General features: G+C 38.8%; 1 protein-coding gene and 1 long non-coding RNA gene across 6 annotated transcripts; one reads left to right on the top strand and one right to left on the bottom strand.

The window, feature by feature from the left end:
* Window positions 1-624: 624 nt before the first annotated feature.
* LOC104857750 lies at window positions 625-18,362 on the bottom strand. Of its 5 annotated transcripts, none has more exons than XR_004514587.1 (4): window positions 18,185-18,362; window positions 17,732-17,843; window positions 11,513-11,597; window positions 625-1,864 (listed from the first exon to the last, which is right to left on the bottom strand). It is a non-coding gene; the product is annotated as an uncharacterized LOC104857750 (long non-coding RNA). The 5 variants fall into 5 exon arrangements; XR_004514588.1 differs by lacking the exon at window positions 625-1,864 and adding an exon at window positions 1,898-2,257; XR_004514585.1 differs by lacking the exon at window positions 625-1,864 and adding an exon at window positions 7,097-7,133.
* Window positions 18,363-18,395: 33 nt separating this feature from the next.
* LOC104857751 (cytochrome c oxidase subunit 7A2, mitochondrial) lies at window positions 18,396-24,431 on the top strand. The gene is made up of 4 exons (XM_010617823.3): window positions 18,396-18,515; window positions 19,694-19,783; window positions 22,233-22,317; window positions 24,232-24,431. The coding sequence occupies exons 1-4, from the start codon at window positions 18,498-18,500 to the stop codon at window positions 24,288-24,290; spliced, it is 252 nt and encodes an 83-aa protein (XP_010616125.1). The 5' UTR covers window positions 18,396-18,497; the 3' UTR covers window positions 24,291-24,431.
* The last annotated feature ends 1,784 nt before the right edge of the window (window positions 24,432-26,215 follow it).

Genomic DNA, 26,215 nt, shown 5'->3' with positions numbered 1-26,215 from the left:
CCTTGATGGTTTTCGCCTAATCTTAGTGCCGCTTTCCGGCGTTTCTGTTTCTCCCCGCTCACACGTTGACATCATTTCCACCTCGAAGTCCATACCGTTCACTCAGGAGTATCCTGAAAGGCTTGACAGTGCATACAACAGGAAGTTTGAACATCGAGATCTGGGCGAAGAGCACCTGCAAAGGACAACTTCTAGGAAAACTTTGCATCACGACACAGAGTCGCTTTTTAAAAATCATGAAGAGAAACGGTTGCAGCAATTTTTCTTTGTAATTTTGGAACCAAATTGACATTTATTGGATAGCTTTGTGTTAAACCACATGTTAGAAATGACATCCACTGGGGATAGGAGGTGAAGGATTAAATGCACTCCGACTCCAGCTTCCAATTGTAATTATGTTCTTTTATTCTTTTTTTTTGTTTTGTTTGGTACTGGGGATCTAACTCTGGACCTTGGGCTTGCAAGGCAGGCGGCGGAACCACTGAGCTAAATCCCCGGCCCAATTATGTCCTTTTGTTGTTGTTTTGAAACAGGGTCTCACTATGTAGTTGAGACTGACCTGGAACTCACTTACGTAGTCCAGGCTGGTCTCGAACTCACAGCGATCCTCCTGCCTCAGCCTCCCAAGGGCTGGGATTACAGGTGTGCGCCACCATGCCTGGCCTGTGATTATGTTCTTAATATATTCGGTTTAATATGCTTTTGTAGAGGGGGATTGAATTAAAAGTTTAGATGCTTTTCTCTATCCAGAAACATGCTGTGTAGTAAAATCAAAGGAGTTTTACCTTAGCTGATGTCTGCAGCTGTAACTCAGATCCCACCCTGAAAACCTCCAGGGCTGGGGATCTGGGTGGGAAGTGTTAGCCGTTTCCACAGTTCCATGTTAGATGGCTTCTCTGGACATTCAGGGCACGATCTACAGAGCTGCTGAGAAGACCCTGGTCTTCCCTACCTTCGAATAGTAATGTGTTGACTACTTTAGCACATTCTGATAGTGGCCCCTACATCTATAGTGTCAGAAATGCTCTGATATGTACAATGACCATAAGAGTGTTTGTCATGTCTTAAGAATGTGAGTTTCTCATCTAGGGAATCTGCTTAAATAGGATTATTCAGTTTCTGTTGGCATTTCTGTTATAGTAAATGGGTGCAGCTGGGCTCTCTGTAGAGGTTGTGTTGTATTCATCAAGGGTGTTACCGGGTCTCTGGGGGTTACCAGACCTCTTACTACTTGAATGCTTCCGAGAAGGAAATGCAATAGCTTTGATTTACAGTGTGAGTGAAATAAAAACATTTCATTTCAGTAAAATGAAAACATATCCGAGAAATTCAAAGGCTTGAATTTCACATTCCGTCGCTGAGGCGGAATACTGGAGAAAGAGTGAGCCTTTCCCGAGTGGGGCGGCCGTGAGGTTGTAGGTCTGAGGAGCGCATGAGTACTGGGTGTGTAAGTCCTTGGTAGAGTGCTCACACACGTGGGAGACCATGGGCTCGGTTCGCAGTGCCACAAAGGGAGGGAGGAGGAGCAGGAACAGGAGCAAGAGAAGGAGAAACGTGGAAACACCATCATTATGTCATAGGTTGGAAGGGAAAGAGGAAGGAAAGGGAAAGAGGGGAGAGAGGTGGGGGAGAATTTTCCAGTGACTGGGAATGAATGATTCTAAATTTTCTGCAATCAAGACAAAGTTTTCTTTCGACTTCCTCCTCCAGGGTTTTATTGCTTATCTCTTTGTTCTCTGCCGTTTCATCTGTTGTACCCACACAGGATAGAAATATTGTCTAGTAGCTTTCATTTTAGCAAATTTTTCCTTCAGCTCTTCGGTCCTATGTGGTTGCTGTGCTTTCTCCTTCCATGCCCAGTAAGCTGTCAACAGAACACTCAGCATTTTCTGCCTCTGCGGTCACACTTTCCATTTATTCTTTAATAACTTTTACATTTTCTTAAAGGATTTAATACACATCACTAAAATGTCAGCCAGTGGTCAAAGTCAGTGCAAACAGAGATGTCTCTTACGTCTTCCCCTGAATGTGTAAGCGCCTCCCACCCCTTCAACCTTTAGCTGTTTTTTTTTCTTTCTGGCATTTACTTACATATTACTAAATAACGTACTGTGCTCTGTTAGGGTTCAGTTCTGAAATGTCAGAATTACGTGTCCACGACTGGGGCTCTGGAAGGTGATTGGACCATGGAAGTGCCGCACTCACCAGAGGATTACATCATCGATGAGTTCGTGGCTGAATGTTCGGGAGGTGGGGCCTGGTTGAAAGAGGTGGGTGACTGATGCTGTGTGCCTGGGAGGGGGTGCTCTTCTCCCCAGCTGCTTCCTCCACTCTGTTTCCTAGTTCCTATGGATGAAGCAGCTTTTCCCCACCATGCCCTTCCATCACGGCATTTCCGTCTTGGAGCCAGCTGACCATGGCCTGAACCTTTTGAACCCATAAGTCAAAATAAACCTCTTTAATCGTGCCGCCGCCTTTTGGCTAAGATCAAGTGTAAAATAAACCTCTTTGAGTTTTGGTTGTCCAGTTTTTTTAATCCCAACAACAGGAAAGTGGCTGATACAGAAAACTGGTACCAGAGAACTGGGGTTATTGCTATAGCTGTACCCGACCATGTGGTTCAGAAGCCTTTGGAACTGGCTCTTCAGGGTGTTTAGAAACATTGTGGACTAGAGAAGCCCTAGAATGCTGTAAGCAGAACTCAGTGGATGATTTTGGGGGAAACTCAAAAGACCAGAATGCTGATAGGAATGCAGACAGTAAAGGACAGGCTCAGGAGGTTTCAGATAGGAACAGTGACTCTACTGGAAGCTGGACTACAGGGCATTTGCATTACATGCCGGCAGAGACCTTGTCTACATTTTGCCTATGACCTAAGACTTAGTGTGAGACTAAATTGAAAAGTGGCAGTCTAATTGATCTGGGAGGAAATTTCAAGACATCCCTGCATTCAGACAGTGGCATAGGCACTGCTGAATGCTTTTAACCAGATCTACAGTGAGAATCAGGAGCAAGAAGCAGAGGTGAAGGATTTGAAAGATTTTGCAGATTTTGTCAGAAAGGGAGTATCTGTAAAGTTGTGGCCAATGAGAGTGCACTGAACAGATTAGCACCCATTTTGAACCAGGTCAGGAAGACAGATGTCTTGAGGGCATCTCAGAAAGTGGCTGGGCCCCACTGCATAACAGGCTCAGGGCCATAAAAGGGTAAAATATTTTGCTTTGATGAGAGGCCCTGGGTGCCCTGCTCATTTAGGGACACGTAGGCCTAGGTAACTGTTTCCCTGAGTTCATGAATCCAGGCACTCAGTGGCTGCAGCAGGAATAGGCCAAGGGGGCCAATCTACTATTGTAGTGGTGCTGCTTTTACAGGCAGGCCAAATGCAGGAGTTGCGAGATCACTGAGGCTTGTGCTCAGACTCAGATACTGGACGTAGTGTTACAAGATTTAATGTTTTCTCAGATGAGTTGCAGTCTTGCTTTGGTCCGATTGCTCTCTGTGCGGCTAGTCCTCCCTCTTGGAATGGAATGTTTACTCTGTAGTGTTGTAGTTGGAACTATTTAACTTTCCTTTTGATTTTTACAGGGTCTCACAGCTGAGAATTTTTGAGTCGCAGAGGAAACTTTGGACTTGAAGTTTTGAGAAATGCTGTAATCATTAAGAATTTGAGGGCTGGGGATTTAGCTCAGTGGTGCCACCGCCTGTCTGGCAAGCCCAAGGTCCCAAGTTCAATCCTCAGTACCAAAAAAACAAACAAACAAAAAAGAATTTGATGACTCTTGGAGATGGACTAAATGTATTTTACATAATGAGATTGAAATGAGCCTTTTGAGGGCGAGGAAGCAGCAGAATGCTACAGTTTGGAGCTAAAAGTTCCCCCCAAAGGCTCGTGTTCAGAGATGGGGCTTTGGCAAAGTAGCAGATCACGGCGACCCTATATTTACAAGGGTTTTAACCCACTGGTGCATTCGTAGTTGAATTACTATACGGAGGTGGGATCTGGTTGAGAGAAAGCAGTCCCTGAAGGTGTGACCTGGAAGGTTGTTCCTGTGTCTCCCTCTCTTCTCTGATTCCTGCCTACTAAAGAGTGAGCAGCCTTCCTCTACCCAGCTCTTCCCCTGTGCGATTTCAGATTTGGGGCTGGTCAGCCACGCACTGAACCTTCTACAACGGTGAGCCCACACAAACCTTTCCATCTCAAGTTGTGGGCTCAGATAATTTGTCCCAGCAATGGGAGAGTGAGTGACTAACGCCCACTCTGACTTTCCATTGTTATTGTGAACCCTAAAGATTCAGCTCTCTCTCTTGTCCCTTCGCTTCCCTCTTACTCATCTTCCCAGTACGGTTACGTCACAACTTTTTGGATGTATCAGCAGCCAGTATTTATACGTTTATAGATTTATATGTGTACAATGTAAACTTAAATATTGTTCCTGGCTGAGCCAGGTAGTATACTATGAGTGAACTCTCTCTTCCTACCATGTCTCCCCCTTCAAAAGAATAATTGCTTTCATTTTTCATGTTTGGTTTTCTATGTATCCGTCTTCATTTTTTCCCATGCCTTCAATTAGATCAACTGAAAACTTACTGGTAATTTTTCCAAACACTTAAACGCTCTGGTTTCACATTTCCCCCTGGAAGCCTTCCTAGTGCAGCCCTCTGCTTCCCTGCTTTATTTGGGCAGGTCATCCTCTAGGCCTACAATTGTTATCCAATGGTATTAAGTAGGGCAGATATTGAAGCGAACATCCAGAGTAGGTACGTAGGTAAACACTGGATCATTGAGAGGGCTAACCCAGGGACTAGAGCCATTCCCTCTCCGGTCACAGGAGAATAGGGCCGAATCACCTTTGGCAAATCACAATGGCTTATGGTTTAGTGTTTACTATAATCTTTTATGATTCTAGCATTCCTCCCTAGTCACCATATGATATACTTCTCTGTTGTTTGAAAGCAGTTTAGAAGACCCTTCTGCGGCACTTTTCCCAATGATTAATTTTCCTAGCGAGCAGCTACTTATATGGTAAAAGTACAAGTACTCTCTGCTCGTGCCAGTGTTACGTATATGTGAAGAACACAGTTGCAAAATGACCGAGCTCAATGGAGCTGGACCAGGCCTTAGAAGTCAAGAGGACAATTATCTCTGTTACTAAAGGAGAAAACAACAAAAAGCCCTGTCCCTGAATAAACATTAAACAAGAAAATTCCTGAGGCTTCTCCTATCTTATTGATGAAATCAGGATCAAAAATCAGTTATAAACTTAATGTCAGATTTAAAATACTTAGCATTTGTGTCCACAGAATAGGACCTGATCATCCTTGGCTTAAATATTTTTACACCATTTAGTGTACGGTTGAGGTTATGGTGTATGAGGTCATCAGTTCCCGTTCGCCTGTATCTTGGAAATAGCATTGTATCCAGGAGGCTCCGTTATTGGTAAGTCCTGCAGTCTGGGGAGGTAATGATGCTTGGAATGGATGACGGAATGGGAAATTGTTTTGGGAGGAAGCAAACAGACAATTTGGTGGCTGAGAAACCCCAAGAGAAGTGTGTATCATCTGGTTCCAAAGTTTTCCGGAGCAAATGACAAAACTGATTATCGGAAGTATTTCTAATTAGCTGAGCTGAGTCCAAAAGAAGGAATATAAATCCAAGTGCACAGAGGAAGTTTGTTGAATTTCCTATTTAAAACAGATGTTTTATTAGAACTCTGATTAATTCTTGAATGTGATAATAAGCAGCCTGCATCCTGGAGCAGTTAATGAAAATGAGAAATTTACAGTAAGCAGGTAATGCGTGTGTGTGTGTGTGTGTGTGTGTGTGTGTGTGTGTGTGTGTAAAATGCCCTAAGGGCAGCAAGTTCAAAGCTGAGGTTTGGAAGAACAGTGCGTCCCTGAGCTGCCCCAGTGTCTCCCCGGCAAAGCCGCTCAGAGATGTGGGCCTGGGAAGCAGGCGATTCCCAGGCACACGGATGAAGCATCCAAGAGGAAATGCTTTCTGTTACTTGCTGTGCAGTTTCTTGTGAATTAAGTAGCCATCCTCAACGGATGCAAATATGTTGAGCTTCTGCTATAAAAGTATTTTGTCTTTGGTGTGTGAGCTCAGGCCTTATTTATTGAAGTGATGCTGTCTAATTGACCGATAGACCTTTACAATTGCACCTCAAGAGTTCCCTTGCTGAGAGTCTGGCAGGGTAACAACACGTGCAGGGCATGGGAGGGGAGTATTGACTTTGCAGGGAGTAAGTCTTTCCCACTCCATAGCCAAGGAGCTCTCCTGGGGAGAAACAGAGTTCCAGTTTGTGGCGAGATTGTCCCACCCACTCAAGAGATGCCCCCCCCATCCATTTCTCCTTGAATTCGGTCACAGGACACAGCTTTGGAACTCAAGCCCTCTGGCTGGCCAGCAGTTTGGGATACCACCCTAAGGGGACGAGTAGTTAGTAAGGTCAGAAATCAAGTGCAATTAGAAATCGATGCTATTGAATTCCCTTTACATGGGACTCATCTAAAAGAATGAGTTAACAAACTACGTCATTTTACAATAATGTCATGCTCATGACTAATGTATTTAACTCGTTACCTGTAGTTTCTTAGGGAAAAAGCAGCAAGATCACACTTGTGAGAACCATATACAGTGCGGGGAAGTGTCTGTAAATGCACTTTGGTAATTGGTAATTGTGACTGTCGAAAGCATATAAAAATTTGATGTCCCTCATACATATCCCAGACTAGCAGTTAGAGATGTTTTTTTTGTTGCTCTGATTTTTAAAAAGGAAATTATATTTTTAAAATGTGTATCAAAAGACTCCAAATTTAAGTGTTTCTTTTAAGAGGCTGCTGATAAAGCTGATAATTAACTGTGACTTTTGGTCTCAATCTGCCTATTAAATGCCCTACAAATTACTAATGTTAGAAAAATGTATTTAGAAGAGGGCTGGGGATTTAGCTCAGTGGTGCCACCACCTGCCTTGCAAGCACAAGGTCCTGAGTTTGATCCCCAGTACCAAAAAAATAAAAATAAAAAAGAAGAAAGTAATTACCGGATTATACCTGATTGTACTGAGCTCACATTGGAGGCCCAAATGACTTGTACTTGGTCTTGTTCTGGGGGTGTGAGATGAAGATAGAGTCTGAGAGAGAATACAATTTGCTAAGTTTATAAGTTCAATAAATTGTACTTAATGTACATTCTTCTACTAAATTATATAAAAAAGAGAGATTTGAAATTCTGCTCTTACTATTACAGAAGTATAATGATGTTAATCTCTGAAGCATTTATTTATTTTATTGCTTGGCAACTATGACTTCCATATTCATATATATATATATATCAGAGAGATTTTTATGTAATAAGTTACTTCAAAATTCATTGGTATAAAATATTTATTTCTCACAATTTTATGTATTGACTGAGTGATTCTTATCTAGGTAATTTCAGCTGAGCTTTGGGGAATATATAATAAGAAACTATAGGGTTAATACATGTTTTATAAGCTTCAATTAATAAAATTATCATATAGCTTTTGTTTCATTCTTTCTAGAAATATGTTTCCATGTATATAAAACAAGATAATTTGGACTTAATTGTATTCTTTTAAATAAGATTTATGTACATAAATATTAAATACTGTATTTTATCAAAGTAGAATTTATACACAGTAACCTGTTTTTTGGCATTATTAACTATTTCTGAGATATCCATCTCTATATCTCCATATATATGGATTACTGGTTTGAGAATTTAAAAATACTGAAATGTAATGGTGAAATAAACATTTTTTTCTGTGTATGAGCCCTTTGCTATATGTATTTTCATCAAAAACTGATGTTCAATAGCTGTTGTTATGGTGATTGCAAAACGTTAGAGCTAAGAGAAGGCAACTCAAGGAGTTAAGAAGCCTGTGTGCTCAAGAAGAAAGAAGATACTGCAAAAGCACAAAGTATTAACCCTGTAGGGGACATTAGAAATGATTTCTTGTACCCTAATTTTGTTTAAAGGAAACAAACGCACAAGCATTCTGAATTGCATCTACAATGAGGACAGTTATGGATTCCACTCTTGATCTATTTCCTGTGCTTTCTTACGGGAAACGGGAAGCACCTTAATTCTATTAAGGGAATTGATAGGTGTTTTCATTGTGCATTTTGTGACATCTACTGTAGAAAGTTTTTAAAAAAATATCTAGTAAAAATAACATTTGGATCTTAGACTCTGTTTTTTAACTACATAATACTGGGTGCTTTTAATTCAATTTAATTTTTTACTTTTGCCTGAAGATTTTGACATTTTTACATGTTTAAAGAACTTGAAGCTAGGATAACTTTTCATTGTGAAAAGAAATGAGATAACTTTTAAGTTCCTAGTATAGTGAAAAATTGTATATATAGCTTAAAGATTTATAAAACTTTCATAGCCAAATCTGACTAAGAAAATAAGACATTTGGATATTCCACTTTGTTTTTTATGTTTTCCCTCGCATTGAAGCCAAAGGGCTGAAGAAAAGAGTGGAAAGATCGCCACCTAGTGGCCGTTGTGAGGTAAAGCTAATGAAACCAAATAGAAAACATTTTCTTTTTGTCAGATCATCCACTGTACAGAATTAGTGTGCACCTCTAGGTCTGTGTGGCTATGATTAAATTCATGTTTACTTAGATATTAATTACTGAAGTCAATATAAAATGTTAAGTAGGAGATTATTGAGATTAAAGTGAAAATAATAGGTGGAACCTTCTGCATGCTATTGATGAAAATTGACATGTTTCTGCAATCACAACACTGCCATATTTTGACAGGAAGCAATACAGTTTACAGGTGGAGAAATCATCTCAGGCTTATTTTCTTTCCTCTGCTTTATATAACTCCAGTGATGTTCCATGACTAGCACAGGGTGCCACCCCAGTGCCAGATTTTCAAAGGACTGAGTGAAAAAGTGATGATACAGGTTCATGCAGGCATACAAATTAATATAAAGCAAAAAAAAAAAATAAATATTAAGAATCCATAATGTGGCAGCCTATTTGAATTACCATCTCAACCATTTCTTACTGGTAAGAATGAATTTAGATTTAAAAGCATTTACTGTTAAGCAAAAAGGAGCCAGAGGGAAAGTGAGTTATCCAGGTCTATTGACTTCGTAGGAAGAAAGAATGGATATCTTCTTGCTAAAACTTTGACGCAAGTACATTTAAAAAATGAAATTAAAGTGGTGTGAATATTTTTCAGAATGGAAAGAGTTTGGCCAGGAAAACAGTTATAGGAAATAACTGGTACCTCTGTTCAGGAACTTAGTTCTTTCCTCAACCCTGTCTGCCAACTGAATTGGACAAAATCAAATTCAATGGTTAGGTTCAGCGTTGACCTTTTGGGGAAATTTGATTCGGTTCTCATCCAGTTCAGTTTGCGACCAGCATCGTGGCGAGAGTTGAGTTTTTGACATGAGGTGCCACTTTTAGTCTGTTTTTCCTTTATGAGGATGGTATATGGTAATCACTATCTTTTTGTTCAGTTCTTTCCTTAAATAATATTTTCTTAACATTGGTAAAATAGCAGACATGGTTTTCAAAGGCCTTTAGGGATTTTAGACTGAAAGTAGCTAAGCCGATATAGAGAAGGCACCCCAGATAGCAGAGTACTGCACAGAGAGAACTGGGCTCATGTACTTGTTTTTGTTTGTTTTGTCATTTAACATTTACAACCTTTGGTGGAGTGCTGTGGTGTAGGTCCTTACATCAGCCACCGCTTGAGTTACACGTGAACTGACAATGCTGTCTTTCCTCTCTGTAGAAAGCGTCATCATTCACCAGCTGCGGATGAACTCTAGATGAACTGGTAAACCCAGCACGCACTGGACGTGTGGCTTCTGCGAACGAATCCCTGTTGAGCGGAAAAGTATTTCGGCAGCCTCCGTCGTCTCAGAGATCCTCCATGCTACTGATTATGACTGGAAATATTTTACTACTTCCGGTGATTTTCGGGGGGAGGATATAATGTAAAAGCTCAAAGTAGCCTTGCTGATACCATGAAAATAGGTAGCAAGGGCGATTGAATCTTTGCGTCAAGAGAAATATCTCCTTTTGCAAAGCCTTCAGGTCCACGGGCACATAATATGTAATTTATTTTTGTAATACATTTTGTAACGTGATTTCTCTTTTTTCGTAGCTTATGGAAAATGTATCTATAGAATACACTGTCAGCTCTCCAAAGCATTGGTTTTTTTGCGTTCAAGGTGGTAACGTATAATTTTGTTGTTGTTGTTGTTAATTTGCTGTTTCTGGTGAAAAGAAAGCACAACACTACTTCTTCCCAGGGTAAAGGAAAGAGGTAACATCTAGGCGCTGGAGACTCCGGAACAACTTTTATAACCGCTGGTACAATGCTATCATTTTGATCATGGCACAGTACAACAAATACTGCTCTGATTTAGGAGTTTAATTGTAAATGCTTAAAACTAGTTTTTGTTTGTTTGTTTGTTTGTTTTGGTACCAGGGATAGAACTCAGGACCTTGAGCTTGAAAGGCAGGCACGGTGCCGCTGAGCTAATTCCCCAGCCCTTAAAACTAGTTTTTAAAGTTGCATTTCTTGGTGTTCTGAGCCAAAAACCGTGGATGTATTGATTTTCATACGTAATACATTAATAAAAAGGAGATGTGCCAGTTTACCAGCAAGGGAAACAGGAACAACTTTGACAATTTCATTCTATTTCTATTTTCATTATTTGCGTATATGTACAAGCTATAATAAGAACTGTGATGCCAAGATATTTCTCGCATTCTACTCTAATGAAACTTGCAAATAAATGTCAACCTAGATGTTAGCATCTTTTTAAAAATAGAAAAATACAAAGATGGATAATTCCCCCCACCACTCTACCCCCGGATTTTTATAGATTTTCATGGCGCATGCAGGTAGAGAAATATATTCTTTGAGGATGAAAAGTACATTCATTAAAGATTTAAAAAGCACAACATGTATTATTCAGATCTCAAGGTCAGAGCTGCTGTTGAATTTAGGTTTATGTGAAAATAAAGTCTACTTGAAACTTTAATAATTCAGTTTTTTAAAATTGTAGTTTAAAAAAATGACAGTGTGGACACGTTTTTAATGAAGTTTTTAAAGATGACTTTAAAATACTACATGGTTTGTCTTACAAGAGAAACCCAAAATATAAAGAGCAAAATAAAAGCTAGATAATAGGAAGGAGAGAGAGAGAGAGAGAGAGAGAGAGAGAGAGAGCGCTTTCTCAAATGGGAAGATCAAGAGATGGAGGGAGGGGAAGGGAGAGGAGGGAGGGCCAGGCAAGGTGATGAAAAAAAGAATATGCGCTGTGTGTACACCAACTCCCTGCAGGGAATGTGAGAGTTATTGTACTGCAAACGTGTACTGATAAAAATCCACAAAAAATAAATGTAAAGATGAATTAGGAGTTGACACATCAATTTCTTAGTGAAGAAAACATTTACAATGTATCTTTAGTGAGATTAAAGAGAATGCTTCGGCACGGATACCTACCAGCCACACAGGTCAAACCACTGGCTCATCTCTCCAGCCCACGTGTTGCACCCAGGCGCCTACGCCCGTGGGAATTACCACGTCTCTGGAACAGAAAAATCCATGCTGAATTTCCTGCCTTATGTAACCTTGGAAGGTTTTAAAGTAGACGTTGTGGAATAGGCAGATCACATTCAACATGATATAAATTAAAGAACTATGTTTTGTTCAGATTTTTTGCTTTATGCCTTTAAATTTTATTTATTTATTTTTTTATTTATTTTGGTGCTGAGGCCTGAAGCCAGGGCCTCATGCTAGCTAGGCAAGTGCTTTACCACTGAGCTAAATCCCTTGCCCCTATCTTTGCTTTTAAAATAAAAATAAAAATAAATAAATAAATAAATAAATGCTCTAATAGGCTTCCCTGGCTTGAATGACTGTGGAAACATCGTATAACTTCCTGTGGCTCTGATTACTGACTCAGAAAACTAGAGTATGTATGCGTGAAGATGTTTTTAATTGCTATTACTGGGTTTTGTTTTGTGCAAATGCTGAACTATAATGACATTTTCAATTAGACAACTTTTTTTTTTTCGTATCATATTTTTTGACTCAGTTAAGTCTCCTATTTGCCAATGTTTATACCTCTGATGGCACAATATTTGGATAGATCATAGACAAGCATTTGAAATGAATAACTTTTTCTCAACATGTGGGAATGTCACTGTACTGCTAGTAGAAGGTCAGCAGACAAGATTTTAAATAGGTTTTGAGTTTAAAATATTACTAGCAATTTATATCTATTTTGAGCTGCATCTTGTTTCTCCTGAATTGATAATGAAATTTGCTACTTGCAGTGAGGATGGGAATGCATTTAGCCTGGTGCTGAGCCTTTTCTGTCTGCACTGTGGCTAAGTCCTCTGTCTAAACCGGAATAGGACCCAAGGGCCAGATGAGTTACATTAATCATATTAATTCTGAAATAGAACAAGAGACTCTTAACAAACAAGATAGTAAATAGTAACGTCTTGCCATTGATGGCCAATTGAAAACACTTCCTGCACATGCAATCCTGGCACTACTCTAGGACTGTAACCACATAATGTATCCAACTTTGATTATAAATGAATCTCCAGTCATCAATAGATTGAGAATCATTTTGGAGTGGAATCATTTTGAGTGGAAATGTTTCCTGAAATAGAATCAGTGTTTCCAGGTGAAGGAACAATTCAACTAAATCATATTTTATGATTCTCTTTTTGATAGCCCTGTTTTTTGAGAGCATCTTCTACAGATTTTTTTGCAAGTATTTCCTAACGCATTGACGTTTGATGAAGACATGGATAGAATAAATACAGCAGATCTCAGAAAACTAAAATTTTCACAGAACATGAAGAATTAATTCTATATTACCATAAAAAATTAACTGTGGAATATCTAGTGCAAGAATAACAGACATAAACACTACTGAAATAATTCATGCCTTCTCCAAATCAGTAGCAAAGTGAGAATAAATGACATATTGGGAATGTAATGTTTATGTCCTTTCTATTAATGCTGTGGTTGAATTTTCCTGGAAAAAATAAAAAATATAAGTAGCAAAAGTAGAGCATGTTCATACATTGTGTGATCAGCCTTAAAAATAGTAAATGTGAAAAAAATAGCAAATGTGCAAAGTAGAACTTTAAAAGAAACACATTTGTCATTTGTCACCCGAGGCACATGTCCTCCTCTTTATGCCCAGTTTTATGCAGCTACGAAAAATACTAATTAGAAGGGGAAAAAGGGAAGGAATAAACATTTCTGTAATAGGTTTATGAAATTTGGGAAATTGATTGTTATAATTTGCAGCATTAATTCAGTAGTTATTGAATAAAAACTGTATTTGTTTCCTAGAGAAAATGTGATAGAAACTGATTTAAACAGAAATGTGTACAGATTTCATTTTGTGATCATTTATTTTCTGGGATTTTTAAAATGTTATTTGGGGAATTTTATCTTATCCTTCACAGATGTGTATTTTAATACTGCAGATGTGTACTTATTTAATCTAGATTTTGTTTTAAAAACATCAGGTATTAACTTCTCCAATAAAGAGGCTTACAAAGTAGTCAAGTATTTTTAAAATTCTTATAGGTTTAATGGATTTTCAAAAGCAAAAGAGTACATTTAAGAAAAAACTTTGGAAATGCATTCTATTTTCACCCAGTTCTTGTCTCCTTTAAGTTTTGTGAATTTTGAGAAGTTAATTATTTTTCACTGAAGCTAAGTGAATTTATGTACTTGTGATTTATATGAATGTAATATCCTGCTTTCAGTTCTTCACAGGTTACTGAAATGATTTAACCAAGTAGGACATTCTCTGTCTTATTTTCAAAGTGAACTATGTTCACAGAAATCTTACTAGAGTGTGAAAAAATTAAAATATTAAAGCATTGTGCAATATTTTCTTTTGAGTTGGAAAATAATATTCATAAAATTAAAATCACTTAAGTATGCAACATCTCTGTTATTTAAATCTTTTGCCTTGAAATAGTTTTAAATTCTGCATTTCTTATGGTGTCTTTTACTATGGATAAGCAGATTGGTATAGCAGGGACAAAATGCACGCTTTTACTTTGAGTTATTTCATTGTTTCAATGTTTACTAAGATGAGACTACAACTAAGGGGGGTTTCTCACCCATTTTTTCTACATTCAGACATTATGCACTGCTTTCTGCTATCAGCCTAAGGCAGATACTCGGTAGAGCAAACACAACTGAGGCAAAGCCAGCAGGTATCTTCGCTTCTCCAGAGGCAGCATGAGCAATGGGTTCTGCAAAGTGGGATGGGAGTAGGGGGCGGTTATGTTTGACCTCTTTTATTTATCATATTATTTCTGCCAGAAATGGTAGTCATGGTCATAACCAGACCTAACTTATCTTTCCGTAACAGGACTAAACAAAGAATGGGTTTCTCTTGTTATTTAGCTGTTCCCATCACAAAGCAAACCCAAACCATCTAAAACAAGATGTGTTCTGCAAGTGGGTCACACATGTCAGAGCCTCTTGCCTCCCAAGACAGTTCTCTTTGCTTGCTGGAGAGAAGCCCTTTGGTAACACTTGGTTTAAGAGCTCTGGCTGAAAAAGTAATTATCTGTTAATCTTTTGACTTCCCAAGAGAAAAGGGCTCAGGCTGTATACTGTATTTATCCTACATGTTTTTCTCGCTAGCCCTGGGCTAGAGTAAAATAACAACATCTACCGAAGAAGGCAGAGGGTTGAGAGCAGAAGCTGGGTGTTGGCGCTGATCTAAACTGGACAGCAAAGTCAAAAGGCACCAAGGACATCCAGTGCTCACTCATAAAAAGCACGGTAAGGAGAGGAGGAGGACACCTGTGATAGCAGATATGCAAGCAGGGGCCTGTAAAAGGGAAGCACTGCCCATCTTGCTTAGAGAGAAAAATGAGTACTGGGACTGGGTCACAATTAACTAGCAACCCATCAGGTCAGTGAGAAGCCATCATTCGTGGAAAAGGTTTCAGGCTGACCTCAGCTGGATGTTAACTCAGCAGAACCCTGACACTTCACAGACCAGGGCTTAGGTCTCCACAGTAGCCACTGGGTGAGGGGCCATACTGGCCCAGTCCACCATCTGACACACATTTGAGTCACACAAGGCTTCAGTCTGATTCATAATATAAAACAATATGTAATAAAACAATAATATATAACAATATATAATAAACTAATATATTATGGAAAGCAAAAACATGTGCCACATATAGCCTGCTAATACTTTACAAAAGAACACGTTTTTAAAGATCTACTTTTTTTGTATCTTCTGATGCTTCTCCTGGAATAAGCTAAGACTGTTTTCCCTTCTCCAATGCGCCTTTTTAAATAATTAATTTCTCTGTTATGCACGTAACAGATGTCATCTGGCTGTCAATCTACAAGTGGCAACATATTTTAAAATAAGATCTTATCTATAATTGATGGCACCTATTCAAAAAATATGCACCCTGGGGGTGTAATGAACTGAGTTTCTACACAATCATGACGTCGGAGGCCTCATGAGAACTATATATAAATATATAATATATATTCTTTTATTTAGGAAAGTATGGAATCAAGAGGAATTAAACCTTATTTCCTTCCTAAAAGAAAGTTCTTAGTCCCTTAAGAAATTTTGGTGTCACTGCTCTTTTCTCTAATGACACCAATCATTAAAATTCCTCATTTGTTATTTCTGAGTTCTCCCTGGTCATTCAAGAATTTGCAGTCTTTCATTACCATACCAATAATCTCAGGCTAATTAGATAATCTTCCAGTGTGAGAAAAAAAAGGTTTCCTAATTATACTGAAAGAGTTCAACAGATATACTACTTAAAACAGGCCAGGTGTGGTGGCGCACTTGGGAGGCTGAGGCAGGAGGATTACTGTGAGTTCGAGACCAGCCTGGGCTACATGTGAGTTCCAGGTCAGTCTCAACTACATAGTGAGACCCTGTCTCAAAAAACCTAAAAACAAAACAAAACAGGAAAAGGCTAATTAAAAAAATGTTTTTAAATTTAGTTTGGATCAATCTCATGCAATAGCTACAGGAAATTAAATGTTTTGTACAAATTCTACATTATTCTTTCTCTTAAAAGCCCCTAGAGACAATTAAAATTAAAGTCACGTAGCCCTACCAAGTTCTCTAAGTTTCCATGGTTAACTGAATAGGGGAGAGAAAAAAGCAAATGTAATTCAACCACTTCCAGCTGTAAAAAGTATGGCACATTTGTCAACGCTCTTAAACTTCCCTAAACCAACTCAATCACAGACATACATGAAGTGGTTGAAATGCGGGGAAAGTTGAGGGAAAGCAGCACCAACCATGAGAGGAACCTACCGTAACAAACTACGCGGCACTTTGCCCAAGTAATAAAAAAGACTGATTTTAGTTTTCTCTTCCTCATTCCTAAAGGTACAAAAGTTACTCTTCATTTTTTCCTTCTATGTGTCTGACTTAGTGGCAAAGTACAGCAATTGAAAAAGGTGAGAATTGTACAAATTTCTCCTCCTTCTAAAAGCTAAAATCTGTATCTTTTTAGTTGTTGGGTTTGTATCTGTTCTATCACCAGATTTACATCTGTGTGCATGTATTCACTGCATACTTACTATGTTGATCTGATAATCAGAATTTGTTATTTAGCCACATAAATTCTACCTTTACTAAGCATCAGCAAGTGAACATTTAAACAATATATATATATATATATGTATGTATGTATATATATATATATATATATGAGTAACTAGATGTGTGTTGACATATATATAATATATTATATATATAATATATATGTCAATATATAATATACATATTATACACACACACACACACATATATATATATGTCAACACACATCTAGTTACTCCTAGCTACCTGTTTGGGATGCAGGGCTGCATGCCTGTAATTTCAGCTACTCAGGAGGCTGAAGTAGGAGGATTGCAAGTTTCAAGGCCAGCCTGGGCAACTAAGCTAGACCTTGCCTAAAAATTTTAAAACAAGGTGGGAGAGATTGGGATTTAGCTCAGCGCTAGTTGGGTTCAATTCCTAGTATGGAGCGGGGTGGAGCACGCACCAACAATCCATTGTAAGAACCATTATTCTTTTGTTATCCAATAAATGCCAGACAATTTTCTTCTTCTTTCAAAAATTCTTGGTTCTTTTGAGGCAGAGTCATAGCTTTCTAGATGTCACCTCTTTTTTTTTTTATTTTTTTCAGCTTTAATTGAGTTTATTGGTACATTTTAGGGATACAGTACAGTTACATTCATTGTTGGGATCTTGTACCTCTACATGACAGGTCTTGGTTCTCATTTTTTCCCCTTAGATGTCACCTCTTTAAGCTGTAATAAGGAACTGGTGAGAAGGACGATCTGTTCTTAGGATATTTACAATCTAGTTCGCTAAATGGAGAAAACAGAACAGTTTTAACAAGTTCAAATTATAGACAGACTTGAAGTCTTCATTCAGTAGCAACTGGCATGTAGTAATTATGCTTAATGATTTGGCTACAGTACATAATTCAGAAGAGAAGAAACACCAGATCCTTTCAGTCTCTGAAGGAAGACACAAACTGGGTTTTCATAAACTTTGGTGAGGAAGAGAATTTGAACTGGGACAGGTAATTTGGTGAACTGATGAACAAGAAGTAGAGGGTGGAGGGAAAAAACCCCTCTAAGGATTAGAATAATTTTAATACTAACCAATCTTTATCCACATATTTCACCTTTCTCTGAAGCCAGGGACCATTAGTTGATACCGATAGTTTATGCCAGTAGAATAATCTGTAAGTCCGTGGTAAGGTGGAGATCCTTCCTGTGGGAACAGAGACCTTTGTGATGAGAATTAAGAAAGACCGGACGACGCAAAACACACCCACCGCCTATCTTCCCGGCCGACTTGGACAGCACCGCCCAGGAGGCGGACCACGGCTGTGGGCCCCCTTGAAGTACTTCTCAGGCCGCGCGGGTTCCGTCCCCACAGCCGTGTCTGCGGCGACTCGTTTGTGCACGGAGTCGTCCGTGTCCCCAGCGTCACCACCACATTTCGCGGCCTGTTCTCTCGGGGCTGAGCGGTAGCTCGAAGGTTGCTCCGTTCACAGCTCCTCGCTCAAAACACCAATTTTATGTGACAGCCCGTTCTCGTACTGGTTTTACCTGAGGTCGTTACGCGAGTACTCCGACTCGCTGTTCTGTCTCCACTGCTCACCCCTGGAGGCGACCGAGAGCCGGGCCCCCAGCAGCGGGCGGCGAGAGCTTGGCCGAGGGTCCCCGGCGCTCGCGATCTCCTTCCGCCCTCCGGTGGGCAGCGCGAGCTGCTTCCGCTTCGGGAAGGATTTGTATTCGTGTGCGCTTGCGCAAAACCGGGAGGTCGCTCCGGCCCCGGTTCCGGTTCCGGTTTCGGGGCTTGGGGTGGCGTTAGGTTTTTAGCGGTCAGTTGTCAAGGTTGGTGCGCTGAAATCTGGGCGAGATGCTGCGGAATCTGCTGGTAAGGAGTTTCTGGGTTTGTATTCGCGACGGTGGTAGGGGTCGGGAGCACGGGCTAAGAGTCGAGTACGGAAACATGGGAGGGCCGAAGGCGGTTCCTGAAGTCACCTTGGTTCTCGTCCTCGCGCGGCCTTACTTTCCGTCGGTTCTTCTCGCCAGGCAAATGAGAAAAGGCAAGGGAGGCTGCACTGCGATCACGAGTTGTGGTGACCGTCACCACCGCAGCTAGCAGGTCCTTGGTGCCATGTCGCTCTGAAATGAGTCGGCCCTGGTGGGTTTGTGACGTACGGAAGCACTAGGCGGAAAGGTGTCCTAGGCTTCTGAAGGTTGCAGGTTTCAGTGGTTCTGGCAAGCATCCTAAGTCCTTCAGTTTCAGGTGTCGCCAGTGGCTAAAGTGTAGGGTTGCCTTCACGAGCCCCTTCTACATTGCCATTTATCGCTCTGCGACTTTGGGCATGTGAAATATTTCCTAGGATTTTAGGGGAAAAAGGAACATTAACGATCAATTTCTTTTGTGTTACTGTATTTAGCAAACGTTTCACGAAGCTTCTCAATATTATTTACTTTAGAAAGTGGAGCATACATTTATGTCATTCTTCAATTCAGTATGCAATACAGTCCTTTTAAAAAGATTTATACCCTATTAAAATTCCCTTAGGTAGCTGAGAACGTAGCTCAGTGGTAGAACTTTCCCCCAGCATATGCAGTAGTGTGGGTTTCGTCTGAGCACCACCAAAATTTAACGAGGGAAACATATTAATTAAATAGGAGTCATGCTAGTGTGTTTTGGTATCACGCATTAGATTTTTAATAATATAGGGGATATTACATAAAAACGTTTGAACTTAGTCTATTTTTGTTAGTCATTTACTTTTGTAATACCTGCATATTAATGTTTTTCTCAGAGACTACAAAATGCTGGTGGTTCAACTCAGACAAGGGTCAAGAATATAGTCTTTGGAGACTGAAATGTATAAGGTGCATAGCAGAGGAGGGACAACAAATTGAAAAATTAGGATGCTGGTCCATAAATTTGTGATTTTATTCTGTTTTATTCATAGATTTGTTATTGACAAACTAGATGTCAGTGTCCTGTAACTGGAAGGATTGAAAATGGCTGCTTTCAAAGGTTTCTTTAGGCTCTAAATCTGCTTAATGTATGTGACTTTCCCACTTCAGGCTCTTCGACAGATTGCCCAGAGGACCATCAGCACTGCTTCACGCAGGCATTTTGAAAATAAAGTTCCACAGAAGCAAAAGCTGTTTCAGGTACTGGAATGGTTTAAAGGAGATTGATATTTGTCATAATTAGAGTACCAGAAGGTGGAAATAGGAAGTAAATCTAGAAATATCAGTTTGTTAATGAGTCTTTTGTATCAGGAGTAAAAAAAAAAAAAAAAAAATCGTTGATAGCTGGCTTCAGCATTTGCTGAATCTTAGAGACCTTGGGCAAGCTGAGAAAAGGAAAGGGGTGTAGATCAATGATAAATTGTTTTGGAGAAGTTTATGATGAATTGGCATGCTTGAAGGGAATAATTGTATAGGAATAGACAGACCATGGGAAGGACCCAGAAACAGATCAGACACATATGTGGACATTTAATATGTACTAAAGGATACAGTCATATCAGTGTGAATGGCTATAATAAATTAGTACTGAAAAAAATAGCTATTTAAAATAAAGTTCCACCCTTTGTTACGTCATACACTGAGAAAATAAATTGTATATATAAATGTTACCTTCTCAAAATATTAAAATATAAAGAATATTTCTTATAATCTTAGGCATGGGGAAGCCTCCTAAGAAAATGTTTGAAAAACAGAGCAACTGTATAGGAGAAAAATTAATAAGGTTTGGTAATGTAAAAATTTAAAATTTATAGGTATAAAAGGTGGAGCAAATTGAAAGGAAATTTTCAAAGTATAGCAAAAGATTAATATTCTTTATAGAAAGAACTACAGATCTATTGCAAATTCTAGTTAAGTTCACCACAGCCAAGAGCTGAGGTATAGGAGATGCTGATTCCTGAGAACCATGGCTGGTTTTTTTGTCTGAACTGCCTCTCCCTGTCCTTTGCCCCAGGTGAACTCTAAAGTAGGCAATGAGTGGGAAACACTGCTGGCCATGCGCTGTGGCTTTGCTTAGAAGCAGGTTAAATGGTGGACTGCCAGCCGAGCCCACACTACCTGCACAGTAAGAGCACCACCATGCTTTGGCAGTTGAGGCCCAGGCATTTTGAGGCCCTGAAGTTGACCAGTACTTCCAGGTTACTCTTGCATCCTCTTTGCCCTGCCATAGATTTGTCATGGGCCAATTTAGCCATCTCAGTGTCACCAAGAAATGGTCCTAACCTGTAATCACTACCCTTTGATTTTATAAATCATCGGGTTGCCATCTCTTTATGTGTTGCTGGAACTGAAAAATTGTAGCTTCTGTAAAATGCTACCTTGGGGCCGGGTGTGCTGGCATAGTCCTATAGTTCCAGCACTTATGAGGCTGAGGCAGGAGGAGGCCAGCCTAAACTACATAGTGAAATCATTTTCAAAAAACAACAACAAAAAGCTATCGTGTACACCAGTCTTATTAAAACAAAGATGAACAAAAAATTAAAATAGGTTACTTTACCCTTTCCTGGTTGCCAAGATTTTAGAAGGATTTAAAGTAGGAATGTTTACTGAGGTATATGTACATTTATTCACAGTACCTTCATATAGCATGCCAAGTGGTAATATAATTGGTAAAAAGTTTTGGTGTGTATTTGAGAGTATTATTAAAAACAAATCAGCTGGGTGTGGTGGCGCATGCCTGTAATCCCAGCACTCAGGAGGCTGCGGTAGGAGGACCACTATGAGTTCGAGACCAGCCTGGGCTACATAGTGAGTTCCGGGTCAGTCTCAACTGCATAGTGAGACCCTGTCTCAAAAAAGCAAACCAAAACAAAACATAACAAATCACCCAGGAAGCCTACTTTTAAGATTCTTTGCTACAGAAATAATTGCCTAAGAATATAAAAATGGGAACGAGTATTTTAATTTAATAAAATCCCAATAGCTCAAATATCCATTATTAGAAATTTGATTAATGCAGTTAATATATTTTTGCATAGTGAAGTACTATTGAAAAGAATAAGTTTAAATGGACTAAGAAAATGGCTTTTAAGGTACTATTGAGCAAAAAAAAAATGTTAAAATACTGAGATCTAGTAAAGTGGAGCAATTTATTTTTGTAAAATTTTAGGTGATTAAAAAAGTACTATATATATTACACAAAAGTAAAGTGTTTCATTTAACAGATATACTAAATATCTACTATTTGCCAGATCCTGGTTTAGAAACCAGACATATAGTTTAGGGTCAAAAATGAAAATCACTTGTCCGCTCTTTTTTTAAGGGTAGTTCCCTAGAACTAAATCTAAACTGTGATTGATGGTAATTGATTTTTTTAATGTATAAGTTGTTCAAATCAAATATATTTTATTGCTTTAATATTTATATATTTCTTGGGGGGAATCTTTAGTGGTTCTCAAATTAACTTCAAAAGAAGTTTTTATTTTAAATATAGTAGAGAATAAATTGCGAACATTACAATTCTTTTATATTTTGATATTTAAAATGTTTTTAAGGAGCTGTTCCATTTTATATGAATGATTATCTTTTGAAACTTAATTGGAAATAAGAGCCACATCTATTAATGTCTTTTTTTTTTTTTTAATCTTAGGAGGACAATGATATTCCAGTGCATCTAAAGGGTGGGGTAGCTGATGGCCTCCTGTATAGAGCCACTATGTTTCTTACAGTTGGTGGTAAGACATTTGGCATGTTTATAGAAAAGTGATGGCAATGATAACTTCTTTTCTTTTGCTGCAACAGTGTTTTAATGTAGGCAGTCTGCCTCTAGAATGTGACACCCTGTTGCACCTGACATAAGGATTCAAGAAGGTAATGAAACATAGGCTATGAGAACGTTTTGATGTCTTTCTGAGTGTTATCACTAATGGCCTTGGATCCTGTTTTTCAGCCCCAAATACCCACTTGCTCCTATCACAGAGACTTTTAAACATTTGAACTCTGATACAGAATAACACATTTTGCATAAAAAGCATGTGCATACATATTTATGACTAAAATAAAACTTGTACCAAACAGTACTTAATTTTTATTTTTATTGTTTCTTTTATTCGGTTTATTGGTACATTTTAGGTATACAGCACAGTTACATTCATTATTGGGATCTTGTACCCTTACATGACAGGTGGTCTTGCTTCTCATTTTTTCCCCTTGTCCCTGCCCTCCCTTCACCCCCTCTTCCCCTCCCCATTTACAAACACTTTATTTCCATTTTTTCATTTTCTCATATTTTTTTCCCTTATTACCTTTTCCCTACCCTTCCCACTTTCCCTACACCTTTAGCCCTTTTCTTCCTATTTCACAATTTAATTTTTACATATGTAAACAGATTTATATTTTTTTTCAGTGAATTAGGTCCATGAGTATTAGCAAGAATATCACACATTGGAGTAGTGGGAACATAGGAATTTGAATGATGGAAAGTAAGGTAAACAAGATTTGCATAATTACTTTGTCCCCATTGTATTGATGGGAATGTCACAGCACATACTTCTGACAAATGGAAGAGGCATTTATGGGTCAAGACACAGATAGTGTCATTTGGGCTTTCTGTTTTTTTTGTTGTTTTCTTGAGACAGGGTGTCACTGTGTAGTTCAGGCTAACCCTGAACTCACTATGTAGCCAAGGCAGGTCTCAAACTTGTGGCGATCCTCCTGCCTCAGCTTCCTGAGTGCTGGGGTTACAGGTGTGCACTGCTATGCCCAACTCAGCTTTCTTATGAAGATAATGTCCTATAATCTTTTCAGCCAGTGTAATCTTTTCTTAGGCATTCTGGTAATTAGCTTTAAAATAAAATTCCATTTATTAGCTATTTTTAATATTAAATTTGGCTACTTTCATTCTTGGTTTTATGTTGATAGCACATTTTAGGGGAGGCATACATATTTCTTGACTCTTTGGAGAAAGGGTGCTTTTTGAATATCCCTTAGTATTTCTCAGGCAATCTTAGGTCAATATAGAAATATGCATTCTTTTTTTTTTTTTTTTTTTTTTTTTTTTTTTTATTGAGTTTATTGGTACATTTAGGGATACAGTACAGTTACATTCATTGTTGGGATCATGTACCTTTACATGGCAAGTCTTGATTCTCATTTTTTTCCCCTTACCTCTGGCCTCCCTTCACCCCCTCCTCCCCTCCCCATCTACAAACACTTTATTTTCATCTTTTCATTCTCTCACATTTTTTTCTTTTCCCTTTTTGTTCTTCCCCTACGTATCACACCTTCCCTACACCTTTAGCTCCTTTCCTCCCATTTCTAAATGTCAGTAATCTTATTAGAATCTTATGCATTGTTGCAGAATATAGAAATATGCATTCTTAATCTCATTTAAAAAATTCTTGTGACACTTTTAAGTTGACGCCTTATTGTGTAATATCTTAACATTTTCTGTAGAAAATGACATACTATAACTACATGAAATATATTTTACATACATTTATTTAAAATATTGCTAGGATCTATCACAAAACATTTTTGTGTTCCCGCTAAGGTAATCAATGCCAACTTTGCTCTGATTGTATAACTTTGGCGTTGGCATATATATTTAAATCTCAGAGTTTTTGTAAGTTCATATTTGTATTTTTTAGGAACTGCATATGCCATCTATCAGTTGGCTGTGGCATCATTTCCCAAGAAGCCGGAATGACTTCATTCAGACCAGCAGTTGCGTGGCTCAGTTCTAGTCAGCTCCCTGGACCCATAATATGATAAATAACTGAGCTCTTCTTTGGGGATCAATATTTATTGAATTGTACTAACTGTCACCAATAAAGCAGTCTTTACCATACTTTGTCTAATTTTGTCACTTTGGGATAAATTACAGCAATAAGCCAGCTTTTGGTCAGCGCTTGTAAATCTTAGATGGGAGCAGAATGTTGACTTGTCCTTAAGCTCACTTACGTACCATTATTGTGAAATTTAGTGTACATAGCTGAGATTAAACAGTGGGCGTCTTTAGCTTCAGCTTAGTGTGGTGCTTGATAGCCTGTTGCTCTCTCCCTCCCTTTGCACTTTATCCTGTGATATGCTGGAATCTGAGGGTGTTAGAGACAGGTTATTTTGGCCACTGGGTCTAAGTTCCTTTTCTTATCTCAGTTATGTGGAGGTATGTTTAAATGTTGGTTGTATCTACAGTTCAGAATTAGGCTTTAGTAGAATGGCTGTTTTTTATCTCCCCCCCCATCTTCAAAATGGGCTTTTACTGTGTTACTAGTCCACGTATGAACGGTAAGATGCTTAGTTCATTGTAAAGTTATCTTCTGGGGGAACTCGGGGAGTCTTGTTGCTCTGTAAGGTATATGTTAGTAATGCTGTATGAAGATTGTAGGCCAGCTGTGTCAGATCTTCGTGAAATCTGCGAGTGAGGATTTTGTAAACTTTAATTTCTAGATAAGAAAATTATATTTGGAAAACCTGAGACATAATTTGGAAATTGCTGTAATAAGCCTGTTGGTATCAAAACATTGAAGTTTATGATACAAATCTTTCTCAAGGGTTAATCAGTTATGGTTATTATAGCCTTTAATTTTGAAGATTGAAAGGCTCTGAGTGGCCATCTCATCCTGCTAGCTTTTAAAGGAAATACAATAAACTTTGTGGACATTTTTCTTTTTTGGAGGGGTTTTGCTTTGTCTTGAGATAGGGTCTTGTCTAGCCTTGAACTAGCCTTGAACTCACTATGTAGCCCAGGTTATCCTTGAACACGGTGACATCCTCCTGCCTCAGCCTCTGGAGTTCTGGGATTACAGGTGTGCACACCACGTCCTACCTAGTTTAGACATTTGTAAAAGTTAAAGTTCTAAAGTTGGGCTGAAATTTGGACCAATTTGGTTCTCCAGAGATAAAGCCAAATGTGGGGGCATATGCCTGTGGTGGGCAGCTGGGGTAGGAAGATCATAAGTTCAAGGCTCTCCTGAACAACTTAGAAACTTTAGCAAAAAAAGGGTTAGGAATGTAGTTTAGTGTGAAGGCCCCGAGTTCAAACCCTAGTACCACAAAAAGAAAGTGTCAACTAGTAATAGTTTGAAACAGACTGTATCAGCACTTTCCAGAGGAGAATTTAGTTCACTTTTAAAAATGCTTCTGTGACCTGCTATGAAAGACACCTGTACTGTAGTAGGAAGGGAAAACATGTCCTCTACAATTTTCGTCTTGATATTGTGACAGGTGCTTGCTGTACAGTATCTGGGTTACCTAATGAGACAGTATATAAAGCAGATCGAGTAAGGTTTTCATGGCAAAATGTTGCTTGGGCTCTGTTAACACGGCAGGGTTAGATTAAACTAGGCTTAAATGTTTAAGAGACAGAGACAATTTTAAATTTATGTTTACTACTGTCCCTTTACCCTAAAATTTTGCATTGCGAGCATGGGTAGAGTTGGAGATGACCTTAAAGGGAAAGATCTCAGAGAAGAGATGCTAGACAGAATTCTGTGAAAATATCTGCTACACCTTGTGAAGTGTCTGAAAGAGAACTGTTATTACTGGTGGATTTCAAAGATTAACCTGGAAACCATGAAAAAATCTGTAAGAAGTGTTGAAAATGCAGCCCCTGGGGAAACAAAGCAACCG

The sequence above is a fragment of the Fukomys damarensis genome, unplaced genomic scaffold (assembly GCF_012274545.1).
Source record: "Fukomys damarensis isolate Sample0158 unplaced genomic scaffold, DMR_v1.0_HiC HiC_scaffold_27, whole genome shotgun sequence".
NCBI classification, from domain to species: Eukaryota; Metazoa; Chordata; class Mammalia; order Rodentia; family Bathyergidae; genus Fukomys; species Fukomys damarensis.
The sequence above is the reverse complement of the archived record's forward strand: the minus strand, read 5'-3'. Positions and strand labels throughout refer to the sequence as shown.